General features: G+C 41.8%; 1 protein-coding gene across 50 annotated transcripts in view; it reads left to right on the plus strand.

Moving 5' to 3' along the window:
- The window catches only part of SORBS1 (sorbin and SH3 domain containing 1), a 235,428-nt gene that overhangs the window by 177,560 nt on the left and 43,424 nt on the right, over window positions 1-14,444 (plus strand). For 26 of the 50 annotated variants that reach the window (XM_072040126.1, XM_072040127.1, XM_072040131.1 and 23 more), the window contains 6 exons: window positions 356-382; window positions 521-636; window positions 2,979-3,776; window positions 4,383-4,754; window positions 7,610-7,757; window positions 12,173-12,202. In XM_072040126.1, the coding sequence (XP_071896227.1) occupies window positions 356-382; window positions 521-636; window positions 2,979-3,776; window positions 4,383-4,754; window positions 7,610-7,757; window positions 12,173-12,202 (1,491 nt within the window). The remainder of the gene's footprint in view (window positions 1-355; window positions 383-520; window positions 637-2,978; window positions 3,777-4,382; window positions 4,755-7,609; window positions 7,758-12,172; window positions 12,203-14,444) is intronic. The other 24 variants (XM_072040166.1, XM_072040157.1, XM_072040155.1 and 21 more) reach the window with 7 other exon arrangements.

Raw genomic sequence — 14,444 nt, forward strand, 5'->3', positions numbered from 1 at the left:
TTGGACTTAAAAGCTGCAGCTTTAGAAACTAGCTAGCTGGGCTGCCTTTTTGCCTCTGAAATAAGAATGTCAATGAACAATTGTTTCTTCATTGCTCTGAATGAATTGCCTTGTGTTTACAAAGGTCAGAAACAAGGAGGGCATCATGTTTAGGGCTGGTCTCTATGGTAATTAGGCAGCCCTGTCAGAGAGCATTTTATGTGTGAAATGAAGTAATTTGACTCTTAACTTCAGTTGGTACATGTTTTCCGTAAATGTAACAGTTTATTTCTTCCCCCCCACCACCCCTTTCTTTTCCTTTATGCTTATCCTCCACCCCCATCTCTTCTATCCCTCTTTTCTGTGAAATGCCTAGGTCTGGAGCCAGAAAACACAGAAACAGGTACAAACATTGGCTGCATTTGTTGTTGCTTTCTTGGAAGTATTTCTTGTTGACTGGAAAAAAAAAATCCCCTCCTTTCACTCATTCTGTAGCTGGAGGGAATCCTCTGTGATCTGACTTTCTTCCTTCTGCTTCTAGATGATTGGAGGTCATCATCTACTACTGATGCCAATGGGGATGCCCAACCGTCTTCTCTGGCTGCCAAGGGCTACAGGAGTGTGCGTCCAAACCTTTCCTCAGACAGCAAGCCACAGGTAAGCCTTTCTTCTGCGGCTCTGAGGGTGATCTTCTGGGTTCAAGCACTCATTTCATGGTCAGGAGTCCTGGGTTGAACTCCAAGCTTTGCTGCAGACTTGGGTAAGTTGCCATGCCTCAGTTTTTCCTACCTGTCAAACGGGGACAATGCTGATGTCAGCAGAATGCTGTGGAGCTTTTGTGTTCAGACAGACCACAGTGTTTCCTTGGTGGATGAAGAAGGGTAACAATGCTATTTCTTTGCAAGAAAAAGGTGAAGTAGCCATCTATTAGTCTGTCTTTTGTGTTGGTTTATTTCCTGCTGCAGACTGAAAGCAAAGTTAGACAGGATATTAAAACAAGTTACTGGGGAAATACCCTTCAGTTTTAATGCTGTAACTGATACAAGCCTTCTAAGGCTATCAAGGGAAAGGTTATTTGAACCCTAAGATAAATTGCTGAAATGAATCTATTAAAAGAGGTGTAACTTCATCCTTTTTCTTCTGGGTGGTTGGTCTGTAGAGAAGCAGTCTGATAAGGAAGCCCTTTGTTAGAAGCTGCTTTCTTGTATGAAATGGAGTCCCTTGGAAGTCCCTTTGTCTCCTAGCAGGGTGACTTTTCCCATCATCAGGGACCTGTAGCAATGCTACAGAACAGACACCGTTCTTGAAATTGTAAGTGAAAGTGGAATATGGTGCAGCTCAGAAGATGATGGGGAAGGGAGCAGCACCCTAATGAAGAGGTCCATTTACTGTCTGATATTTACAGCTGTAGTCACTTACTGATCTTGTTGATGAACAGACAGAGCACTGATGCAGTTGGTAGTTCTTACAGAAGTCACAAGGACTATTGTCTGAACAGAGATGAAATGGAACAAAATGGAAAAAGGAAATTGCAGGTAGTAAATTAGTATTTCCTGATACCATACAGTGATAACAGGAGGCTTAGCCCAATCATTTAGGGAAATACTGTGGCAATTTGAATTCTTCCAAACTGAAGCTACTTTCCTTAAGGAACCAAAAAAGATGAACCTCTTCCAAAGCCAGAAGCCCTTCAAAAGGAGCACCTACCAACTCACTTCTGCAGTTCTTGCACATCAGGGATGAGGATGAAAGAGGAGTAGCATGAGTTCAGTAGATCATGAGACAGTAGCTGCAGTTTTATGAAACTATTCTAAACCTATATCCATGTAACAAGAATATATGCTGGTCCCAATTCATCCTGCTGTGTGGATGAATTTTAAAGGTGATATTCTTTCAGATTTGGATGTTGTCAACTGTTAAGGCATCTTAATTCTCTGCTTTTTTTTTGTGTGTGTGTGTGCATTTTAAACTATTTTAGCAGTGATTTAGCCAGTGTTAGCCCATAAAGATACAACAATGGTGTGTATGTGTAAAACCTCCTTTTATAGTCTCCAGAGGGTTAACTTGCAGGAATGCAGGGAGCTACTGTTCACTAGGCTGGTGTTTTAGTTCTATTCTTTTCAGTAGTTCATTAGTTTTGGCTACTGGCAACAACAAAGAAAAAAAAAAAAAAAACAAAAAAACAACTTTCTATTGCATTGTTACTTTACTTCAGAACAATCTGGATTTCAGCAAAAATTCACTGTGGTTGGAATTAGAGTTTCAATCAGCAGGCAGTTATGGAGTACCAACATGTTGCAAAGTACCAAAAAACAGTAAAGCTGCTCCCCTAACCCTTACTCCGCTTTCTCACCCCTATTTTGGTTCTGGAGACAAATTATGATCTCAGTTTCTCAAGAAACTTTAATTGTTCTGGTTTTGTCAAGAGCATTTTTAAGACGGAAAAGTCCTGAAGAAAACTTAAGAGCCAGTTTTTCAGTGGGATAAATGCTGACTTTTTACTTAGTCATCTGTGACAATCCATTGTGTTCACAAGATGTTTGCTTTCAATAGCCCTGGCAAAACTGCGTAACATTCATCTTCTGGCGATGCACTTAATGTGAAGCAGAGATGGGCTAGAGCTCTGAATTCAGCTTTGTGATTCAGATGTACCCAGTGCTGGAAAGCATGTGGTTACAGAGACATGAGCCAGGGTTTAGTTCGCCAGGATGTTAGATCTTAATTCAGCAGTGTGTAGGCAGGGCCTTGAGATCTGAGTAATGCTTGTGTGCTGCAGTGAGCAGTGCTGAGAGAGGCTGTGTGAGTTGATGTATGTGGATGAGTTCTGCGCTGGCCTTCCAGACACTGTATTTGCTTTTTGTTCTTGCTGTATTAAAACCTGCTTAACCCAAGTCTAATGACCGAATTCATTCTTCAAATTTATTTTTTCCCTCCTTTTTTCTTTTCATTTTGTGCTGCTTCTTCTATCCCTCTGTTGCTTCTTGACTCTGCCTGGGCAGGCCCTTCCTCCTCCCCGTCCCCCTCTTCCCAAAGAGGAAAGCTTTGCATGGCGTCCTCGCACTGACACTAAAGTGACCAACCTGCTGCCGGTGCCCATCATGGACTGCGTGTACCTGAATGCGCCCAAGCCTTATGCGCAGCGTGCATCACCAAATGCCAGTGCACGGACTTACTTCTCATCACCCACCCCCTATGGGGCAGTCCCCAGTGGGAAGCAAGGCTTGCCAGCAGGGCATTTTTCTTCAGGTTCCAGAGATGAGGTGCATGCTGGGCAGCCACTCTCGGAAAGTTGCTCCTTGTCAAATGCATCATCCATACAACGCAGCTCTGACAGGGCAGATCCCAGTAGTAAGGCTGGAATGAATTCCAGTCATGAGACGAAGGCGGATAAAAAGGTCACCAGACTATATGTAGCTTGTTTATCTAACAACACTTGCTCGGCCGCATCTGAAAATTCCACTGGCACCACACATGACCCAGCAGCCAGCACCAGTTTGGGTGCTGAGCTCACTCAGGCACCAGCCACCGATATTGTTTCCTCTGTACCGGGAAAAGCTCTTCCTGCTCCTTCTCCTCCTCCTATTCCTCCCAGGCCGTACTTTTACATTGTCCTCAATAAAGACGCAGTTAGTTATGGTGCGGGCCAGCCTTCCTGGACTCAGTCATCACCTCCGCAAGCTTTGAGGGAGAAAGTGCTAGAGCCCCAGAGCACAGCTGCCGCAGAGGACAGAATGAGAAAAGAGCCTTACCTTACTCAGCAGCGGCAGCCGCCGTACAAGGCAATGGGACGCAGCATGGTACATGTTTTCTCTGTAACCTTGTTTTCTTTCAGCCACGTGAACGGTTCTTTAATTCATTGTAATGTTCCCTTAATGCTTTATCCCCCTCCTTCCTAATTTCTGAGCATCTGATATGCCACCTGAGTCTTTTGGTCTTCCACCTGATAATATTTAACACTCTGTGCCCCCCAACATTGATCTGTGTGTTTGTGTGTGTGTGTTGTTTGCAGGGGGTTGGGTTGGACTGGTTAGGATCTTGCTATTTTAGGAAGGTGTAAAAGGATGAAACTCTGTAATGGGATGGTTAGTGCTTCTCAAGTGATGGGTGAGTGCAGCACTGTTTTGTGGTTTGATTTAGCCTCACTGCAAATGACAGGAGAGAGGGGTGGTGAGGGGAAGGAAGATATATTTTTATTATTTATTATTATTATTTTTTGCAAGAAGTTGTGTGTGTGTGTTCATGGAGGCCAAGGCCAAAAGACTGAAGAAGTATGTTTCCCTAGGGAAAGAAAATCTGCTGGGGCTTTATATCGTTTTGGGTGCATCTTTGCATGACACTATATGGCTGCGTTAGACTAAAGTACCGGTCTTCCCCATTGCATAACAACACCTTGTTTCCTACAGGATGCCACTGCCACCACCACAACTCAGCCTGGAGTTATAGTAGTCCCCCTCCTCCAGGTTAATCCAGACAGACAGCAAGAAGGCAGCTCCAGCACTCCACCACCGCCTCTGGTTCCTTTCGGGCAAGGCTCCGTATTCCCTGAGACTGTTTCTCCTGGCACACCCTTGACTTTTCCGACTTTAGATGATTTCATTCCCCCACATCTCCAGAGGGGTCTCCACCATAACAAAGCACCCTCTCCATCTGACACATTGCCCTCTGCTTACCCGAAACTGCCATTCTTCTCATCACCACCTTCACTTGTCCCTCCGGTAACGGGGGCTTTGCACAGGGGCTTGAAGCCTGAAATCACTGGAGTCATCTCACGTACAGTAAGCTTGCCAAGTACCCTCCTCACCCTTTTCCTAAATTTATATACCCAGATAAAAATGACTTTCTCCTTGGCATACTAAACTTGAGAGGAGTGATGACTCACTCCCTGCTAGCAGCATGACAACTGAAACCTTGTTTACGTCCTGTGCTAGTGCATGCATGTTGCCTGCCTTGTGCAGCTTTGAACTTCTTATTGACTTCTCCTACATGACATTTGACTGTCTACCTTTGTGTCCATTCTGCTAGGTGATACATATCTTAAGAGTGTTCACCAAAATTATCTGAGAATAATTAACTGTGTAAACAGAATAGCTGCGACTAACTGATCTCTTCAGGCTCTTTTAATAGCATCATTAATTGTGTTTCAATAACATTTGAAGTAGTGACAGCAGACCAGTTAAAGGTTAGGGCTGGCTTTCTGTTCCACTTGGAGCCACAAGACTGTATGGTGTCTACACAAATTCCTGCTGAAGGCAGTGTAAGATTGCCGGTATTCAATGACCTAGAAGCAATAATATCAGTTACTGAGCTAAGACTCTACCAAGTACGTAGGTGCCATGGGATAGATCAGGGGAGAGTATCTGTTCAGTTTGGAATTCCGTCTTTCACGGAAGTCTTCACAGTTTTCAAAATGTACTGCAGTAATTTCAGCTTGAACTTTACTGCTTTCTTCCTGGGTTATTTTTTTTACAAGCTCATCACCTTCTTTTAAAAAGTCTTTAGGAATAAGGAGGAAAATGGCTGTAAGTTAAAGTTGCAGAACAGGAGGGAAAAAAAAAAAAACCTGACCCTCCTCCCTCCTTGTAGAGAAAGTCTTAAAACAGCCAGATCTCTTATATGGCAGCTTGAGGGCAAGTAAGCAGCTCAGCAAATGTTCCCTTCTCTTAGGATGGTACTTCCTTTACTTTCTTTGGCCTTTGAATCTATATTCAAACATGTGCCCTGAACAGGCATATGGGGACAGGGCACAAAGGGAAAAAAACAACCAAGGATGATTTTTTTTTAAAGTTTTTAGCATTGGCCTTTCTGCTCCTGCTGGAATCAGTGGGCTTTTATTGTTGAGAATAGTAGAAGTATTTTTATGGAGCCTGTCTGCAGGCATCAGAAAAATTCGGCAGGCATCCAAATCATAGGGGAGTAGTAGAAATTTTTTTCTACCTGGCTTTCATATGATGAGTTTTGAAACATTATTTTCATGCATTCTCACTTCAGGCATGTGGCCAGAGAGCTGTTTTCCACAGTGATTTAAGTGGTCTTTGTTCACCTAGATTGGTGACTTAACTGGGACTCCTAAGCTTAGGAGTCCCCTTCTCTTTTTAGGATTCTTTCTATGTTAGTTATCAAGGTGAAGCTCAAGCATATCTCTCCTCCCTCTCCCAGATTGCATTGCTGAGAATATTGTCCCAACCAGTGAAATAGGGCAAAATGTCTCTTAGACCCTTATTTCTGAAGACTGTTGGTTAGAAACCTTCTGTTCTGTCCTTACGAAATGTCTATTGGCTGATCAAGATGCTTCTTGGAGCAACATAGCTCTATCCAGCCTACCCTTCTCCTCTAGGCTGGACTGACTGTAGATGCTTCTTCAGATTACAGCAAATTCTTGGTATGATTTGTCTCTGATCTCTGGCCCAGGCTCAGCCCCTTATCTGAACCTGTAAGTCCTTTCCACTGACACTGGTGGGTGTGAAGGGCACTGACTTGCACATAGCCGTAAACACCAGGAGAAAGGATTCTTCTGGAGTAATAGTCTGTCTATTGATTTTTATTTTTTTTCAACAGTGATTAAAATCCCCCTGAATGCTCAGCTCCATTTCACACACCAGTAGCCTGCAGCATTCCAATCTGATGATGGAATAGTAGAAGTGCAGAAATTTGGTACACCATTATTCCACATTCACTCTGATTAGATGCTTATTCCCCCTTAACTTTAATTGTAATCATGTGTCCAGATTCCTCAAGAAGCTTTGAAAAATCTCAGCCTAAACTGGTGCATGCATTCTTATGCCATCACCCCTTCTTTATCTTTTCCCCTTACTGTCAACAAAAGCTTGATATTCTTGGACTGAGAGTTTTCAAAGATGAACTAGTTTTTAAAGTCTCCCTGTGGCCACAACTTGTATTTCTACAGAACAACCAGAGCTGTGGTGATACTAAAGGTGGGTTTGAAATAAATAAACAATGGAGCTGGATGCATTAGGAAAGCAAGAGCAGCTTGCTAAACATGTTCCAGCAGCAAAGCCATGTTGAGTATCTTCCTTGCAAGAATCCTGCCATTTATGCTCTATCTGTTTTGTTTTGTTTTTCGTGATTTTAACCATGTAGATGTGTCGCGGTCTCCTGAACGATGGTGCTAACCTAATTTCCTGGACCTTCTTTACCATACCAGCTGCAGTAATAATGTTTCACTCCAGAACTGCATGAGTTTTGCATGCTTGACTTCTTGCAATGAAAGGAATTCTTTTAAAACAACTTCCCCCCCCCCAAAAAAAAAATGTTTGTGTGTGTATGTATCAGGGGAAGGGTGTCTGCATCTTTCCCCACAACCAGATTTTTTTTTTTTTTTTTTTGGCACCCTGTGTTTGCTTCAGGAAGCGGAATTAATTTAGTGCTTTCTTTTGGGGTTGGAGTTGTGAAACCCAACACCAAAGAACCATAGTAATGCCTTAGCAAACTAATCACGTTAACAAAGAGCAGGGTACATATGTGAAGCAAGGTAATGCTCGTGCTTATGCCTCTTTTTACTAAAACTTGCTGTGATTATGCTTATCGTTCAGTCTAAAATGGCTTTTTTCTTCAGATTTTCCCAGTGTTGTAATTTTCCTGCATGCTGATGGTATGTTGCTCTACTTTTCAGGACCCAGGTCCTGTGCTAAATGAAGTGTCCCAGCCTAGCACTGGCACTGACTACTCAACCTCCTTCACGTCAATCAACAAGTCATCATCTGCCTATCCCTCTACCACAATCGTCAATCCCACTATTGTCCTCTTGCAGCACAATCGAGGTAAGGAGACTTCCAGATAGGTATTTGGACTCAAACTGAGTAATCTGTTGAACTGCAAGAAACTGGAGAACGTGTGTGCCATGGACAGTGAAGTCCATGCTACTACGAGATAATAAAGCTGCCTTCATGAATTGTAGTGACCAGAGCATACAATACAGAGGTGAGGGGCAATGCCTACTTTTTCTACTTAGAACCTGTAGATCAGAAGCCACTCTGACATTGAAGGAAAGGTCTGTAACTGGACATGTGTATAAGCTATGGCAAGTTGCATTTTCCAAAGAAAAAAAAATATATCAGAAAATAAAGGAAAGGCCTGCGCTCATCTCCTTTTAATCAGTCTAATTAAAAGCATTCATTGGTCCATTCATTTGTGTTTCTCAAGGTATTTTATTTTTTTCTTCAATGCCTTTGTAAAACAGTCTTCTGTCTTTGGCTGCAAAGATAGTGTCCTCACTGTAGCCCAGCTGATTGTATCACTCATGTAAGTAGATTATATCTTTTCTTTTCTGCTAGCATCTGAAGCAGCTTTGTTTATGCCCTCCTGAATGAGGGTGCCTAGATTCCCAAATGTTTTATCTGTATCGAGAGGAGAGAACATTATCTGAGGCAGCCATTTTATCTCAAATCTTTTTGTTGCCTTCCTTAAGCAGGGATATTTTTAGTAGGTTTTTGGTATTAAATCTGGACTATTTTGAAGCATGTGCCAAACAAGAATATTCTCTCTGTAGATCTTAAGAGCACAAGGGACAAACTCGTATAATACAATGGTCCATATACACACTGGCGTTGAGACAAGTGATGTCAAGTTGTTCTCTTGATCAATTACCTTCACAAACAAAAATTTGTTCTGTCTTGAATGTCTTGCCTCTGACCATCAGCCCTCATGATACTGTAGCCTGATATATTGAAGAGCTTCTCTTACGACGTTTTTTGACAGTGTATAGATCACAACTAGATAAGCAACATGACTGAGCTATGGTATCTGTATTCTGATGCATGTTTTCCAGTCTTTATTAATCAAACCTGTAATTTGCAAGAATCATATTGAGCTGGTTTGACAAGGCACCTTAATCATCAATCTGTATCAACTGATGCTGTATGTGCCATGCCGTTTTCAATAATAAAATCTTGTATTAGTCATTACGATATATTCTTTTCCTGGGATTACTGTCAACGTGACAGACATCTGGCAGTCACATTTATGCTTCTCAAATATTATCACATCTACCTCCTTCCTGTCCTGTGGACTTTCCTTTGTATTCCAAATCATACTGAGAATGAATGTCAACAGTCCAGCAAGCTGCCCTTCCTGAAAATGCTTTATTTAGAAAACTGTTCTGAAAGTCTTCAGTACAGTTTACATGAGCATGCTGATTTTCAAGCAGATGACCTCAGTTGTTGTCATTCAGCATGGACCTTAGGTACTGTTGAAGTGGAAAGCATTTCTCCACCAGGCAGTAGGACGTCAGACTTTTTTTCTTCATCCCCTCTTCAAAATACAGAATGTAAATAATGATTGTATGCATCATCCCTCTTACAGGCAGCCCTCTTACAAGCAGTTCCAGTATGCCTATTTGGTAAAATACCAAGACTATCACTAGGTTTCTGTTTATTCTTCATGAACCTTGAATTCTCTTGATGAGTCTTCTTGAACATTCTGTGACTTTTCACTTCCATTGTCATCTTGTACTTTCTAGCATGTATTATTTACTCATAGGTATGTTTTCTTACTTTTCTATCAATGCATTAAGAGTTTCTCAGTTACTTATGCTTCCTCTCCTATCTAGACTTTATTCCAGCATAACATTAAGACTTTTTTTTTTTTGTAGTGTAACTGATGTGTTTTTTAAGTGGTTCTTAGATTTTAGTGATCTTCTGTGTTTTTCCCCTGGCTGACATGATTCATATTTGGTTTCATCTTTATGGATCTTATCCATTCAAAGCTGTTTTGGTCTAATGGCACATAACATTTTTATTGGATTATGGTTCCCCTTCCCCTGATAGTTAATTATATTTTGTTCTCAAATCAATTTCTTTATGTCAAGAACAGGTTTAATATAAATTCCTCTTATGTGCTATGAATACCCTTAGAGTTAGAAATTTCAAGGTAGTCTGAATGCTGGTAGTCTGAAGTCTCCAGTAGTTCAGTTAGTCTTCCTGATGAATAATGTGTGTGTGTTTTTTTTCTCTTCAGTAGATTATTGATTAATTTTTCAGGAGCTTGTTATCTTATTCTTTGGAGGGACAGTTGTAGCAAATATCACCTACTGTCCTATCTTATACTTTATTTGCTAGTTCATTAATATATAAGCATGTAAGATACTTTGCTTTGGTGCTATAAAAGTCTTAGAAACAGGTAATGATTTTTGAAGCACAGAAGATACTGCATATCCTCTCTTTTTTTTGTCTGCTTGATCTTGGTATGTCATGATGAGAGATCTGTTTGTTTCTACCGGATTTCAGTGATACCAACTGGCATTACTGACAGCAATGCGAACAATACCATTAATGCTTATAAACAAGTCATTTCACATCCTCTAGTTCATTCCTAGCACCAAAGTAAGAATTTCTTCCCTTCACAGTTGTTGGTGCCTTGATCATTTTTTTTTGACATAATTTTTTAATAAATCTACTCAAATATTTGTTTCCTCTTCCCCCTTTTGTTATTGGTTTCAAATGTTAGTCTCTTCCACTGCTCCTCTGGGAACTCTCAAGGCATGTTTAATCATTCCTTTACTATTGCCAGCAGTTATATTCCTCTACTCAGCCCTTTCTCTGAGAGGCTTACAAGTCTTTGGCCTTTGCCTACGATCCTGGAACACAAGATCAAGGATAAAATCCTCATTAGCAGGTGTGGACCTGGGGCTACAAGCTGATTTTGGTCAGGTGGGAGAGTGAAATAGCAGATACCTCCCCCTCCTCAGCTTCTATCTGTCAACAGCTCTCTTCTCTAGTCAGAGACAGAAGTGAAAAGAAAACCCACACTTCAGATAAATACATTTTTTTTCATGAAAATTCTATTCATCCATGATATTCTCTCCCCCATGGAAGAAGAGACAGGGAAGAACTCTCTAGCATGGATCTTTAAAACACCATTTTTTTGCCAGAAGACCTTAGTGACTGAACACAGTTCTCTTCAGCAATAGCAGTGACTGAAGCTGAGATCATCCTTGCATCCTTTCTCCTCTCTCATAATACACAAGACTGACTCCTGATGGCCTGCATGGAAGAGCAAATCCTGCAGTAGGTGATTCCCATCTATTTATTGGCTTCAGATTGCAAACCCTTTCTTGTCCTAATTGCACACAGTCAAATGTTGACAACTATCACATGAGCATAATGCACGCAAGCAGCTTGCCCTTGGTGGTTAACAGAGCAAAAACACTGGGATTAAAGAACAAAGTTCATACATACTGGCAAGGGACCTGCCCTTAGTGAAGAGACATACCGTCCTCCCTTGCTAAGTTGCTCCATTTAGTATAAATGTCCATTGAAGGTAGGTTCTGCTAGTAAACAACATACAACTGGAGGATGTGTTTTACCTACTACACAGGGGTAGACATTGCATGGCATGATTTATTATGAATATTTAACAGGTGTGATTAATATATTCAAGTTTTGGTATCTTTGCATTAACTCTATGAGCATTCAAGAGTGTTTGCATTTTGTATGTCAGTAAAATAGCTTCTTTTCAAATGTCTTTTGTGTTGGTTGACTGGATTGATCGCTGGGGAGCGGGTAGAGCAGAGAACGTAGATCTAAGAATCCTTTCTTTATTCCTAGCCATGACTTGGACAAGTCATTTGGGCATCTATTAGAAAGCAGTTCCTAGTGTCAGCTTCACGGTGGTGAAACTGTGGAAGCTACCACAAATGTCTAGTCTGGGAACTCAGAGATGGAAGGCCCTAAAACAGTGATCATTCTGAAACTGTGGCTGGGGGCAAATCACTCAGTCTGTGGCACAGTAGTGTGTGATGAGACTCAGCACACCAACAGTGGCTTGGTCCTTTCCTATATCCCTACAACATGCTACAGCATTATTGTTTTAAAATGTACTTAATGGTAACAGTTATTTATCAAGTTGTTTGACTGAGAGTCTATTATTTTTAAAATTGTCTCCTGTCCAACTTTTTCCATTCTCTCTATTAAAAAATAAAAAACAAAAAACACCTCTTTGCAAATGTATTGGTCACTGCATCATAAGATTTGTGTTATCCACGAGGCTGCTGTGTGGAGAAGAGGCTGTGGATTGTCACTTTGGCAGGGTATTTGAAAACAGATTCTCTCCAGCAGCTGCTGCTGTTCTGTCTACAGCATATTTCTTGCCTGTCAGAAGTGCAGCACCAGAGCACTTGCTGTTTGTCTCACCCATTTGTTCTGTATTTCTTTTTGTTTTGTTTCTTCCTTTACCACAGAACAGCAAAAAAGGCTTAGTAGCCTGGCAGGTATGATGTGAAAGGTCTACTACCTCCCAACTGCTGCCTCTGCTGGAGCAAAGCTGCTCCTTCAGCTCTGTTAGCTTGTGGAGTACCTTGAGCAAGCACACGTCCTGGGAACTGTAACAATAAATAAATGTTTGTCCTGGTTTCATCTAGATCACTGAAATGTCTGATTTCAGTCTCTTCAAATGTTACTCTCTGGACATGCTAATGTACTTAGGTCCTAAATTATTAGTTTATTCCTCCTTAAACCATAAAACCCTTTAAAACATTACATATAAAAATACAAGGAAGCCACTACTCTGTGCTCTGGCTCTGCTGTGGGGGACCCGGTCTAGCAGGGTGTGCAGAGCCTGCCCCTAAGGCAGGTGCAGACCTAGTCTAACTTCTTCCACCAGGCTCCTCTGGCTGCTGCACCAGCCTGTCCCTCTTCTATGCTGCCCCCTATTGAGGTGATGGGCTGCCCCCAGCTGTCTCCCTGCTCCTTCCCTTGGTGGTGCCAAGTGGACACCGCTCAGCTGTGAGTTTAATGCTGGTCTGCAAGCCCAGACAGAGGTTTCCCTTCATGATCAGGAACTCTTTTTTTTTTTTTTTTTTTTTTTTTTTTTCCTCTCTAAGTCTCTAAACTAGAGCTAATTCATGGTGCAGCTTGTTCTGGCCCAACTGATCCTTGATCTGCAAATGAAGCCTGTTTTGCACAGCTGGGCCTGCACCTGCTCTCAGTGTGTCCAAATAACCACAAAGGTGCTGCCTGCCACCTTGTCCCCCTGCTTTTCACATATTCTTGGTCACAGCAGTAAAACTGTTGCTGCATGACCCCATATTGATGATGCTGCTCTGGAAAAGGATGACTCAGGTGCCATGGGATGTACTACGTGGTGCAGCCTGGTTATCTGTATGGTCAGGCACCAGATTTGGCTATTTGATTTTTAAATACCTCAGAGCCTGGTATATACCTCCACCAGTACTTATGAAATCATCAGAGCTGTGGCAAATAGTTCAGTGTGGAATTTAGCTGTTAATTCTTCCAGTTGTAGGGGAACAAACCGAGAACTTCATATAAAATAGTCCTTTGCACCAGGAACATAGAAGGACCAAAAGTGCATCTGCATTCCCAGGGAAGGGAAACAGGATGAAAAAGCTAAACAAGGATTTAATTGATGCTTTGTCCCATCTTGACCTTTCATAAATGTTATTTAATTTTTTTTTAAGAGGAAGAAGACAAAGATTGGTGATTTCAAGCCAATCACTCAAATGCAAATCCTTCAAGTACAGTTTCACAGGACAGAATTGTGTTTGCTCGGGGTACCAATAGACCAAAGCTTTGTTATGCATGAGCTTTTCCTCTGCTAACTGCCTCTTTCATTTTCTTTCACCTTTAATGGCTTTGGGCAGCATGGTGATGTGCATGTAAATAAACCCACTTTCTCTCTCTTCAATGCATGCAGTGATGTAAAAAGGATAGGACCCAGCAAAGCCTTGATGAGGCAGACTGTGAAATCACAGATGTTTCCTCCCCAGACATGCACACAGAAAAAGTTTTCAGCAGAGCCTAAGGATTGCAGTGCTGCAGCGCTCCAGAGCATAGCAGATCTTCAGAGCAGTGCAAGCTCCCTTGGTTCCTTGCCCAGGGGTGCTGGTGCTTGCTACTACCTATGGCTGTCAGTCAGGCAGCATCAAGGGATTCCAGGTGGAAGCAAAGCAGGCTGCAGCAATTAGTTGTTTGCCCTCAGAGAGAGGAATCGTGCTTGTGCTAACCAAGAGTACAATTTGTTGTTTGCAAATTCTGATTAGGGCACAAAGATGACCTGGAAATATCACATACTGACTAACAAATAGGATTGTCAGGCAGGTGAGTGCAAGCTGTTAAAAAATAGTGCCTCACTACCACGTGGGATGCTCTGGATGCTCTGTTAGATTGAAATCACCAGCAGAAAAAGGTGTGAAGAATGAGATTACGGAGTTGCTAATTAGACCAAAAAAGCAGTCTCCAAAACCAAATATCTCTTGTCCTACATAATAGCTGAGCCTATCTCGAGGTGTGTGAAGGTGACTACCACAGAGATGCTAACCTGCTTTTGCTCATACCAAATATTTTCTTGGTAGATTCCTTCAGTCCATCTGCTGGCCACAGCAGATGGTGACGCAGTCTGTCTCATCAACTATTTGCTAGGATTTTTGCCTTAAAAAATGTGAAATACAGTGAGGTGGTAGAATGCTGGAATGAGATGATAATCTCCTGTTTTCA

Source organism: Anas platyrhynchos, chromosome 6, assembly GCF_047663525.1.
Source record: "Anas platyrhynchos isolate ZD024472 breed Pekin duck chromosome 6, IASCAAS_PekinDuck_T2T, whole genome shotgun sequence".
NCBI classification, from domain to species: domain Eukaryota; kingdom Metazoa; phylum Chordata; class Aves; order Anseriformes; family Anatidae; genus Anas; species Anas platyrhynchos.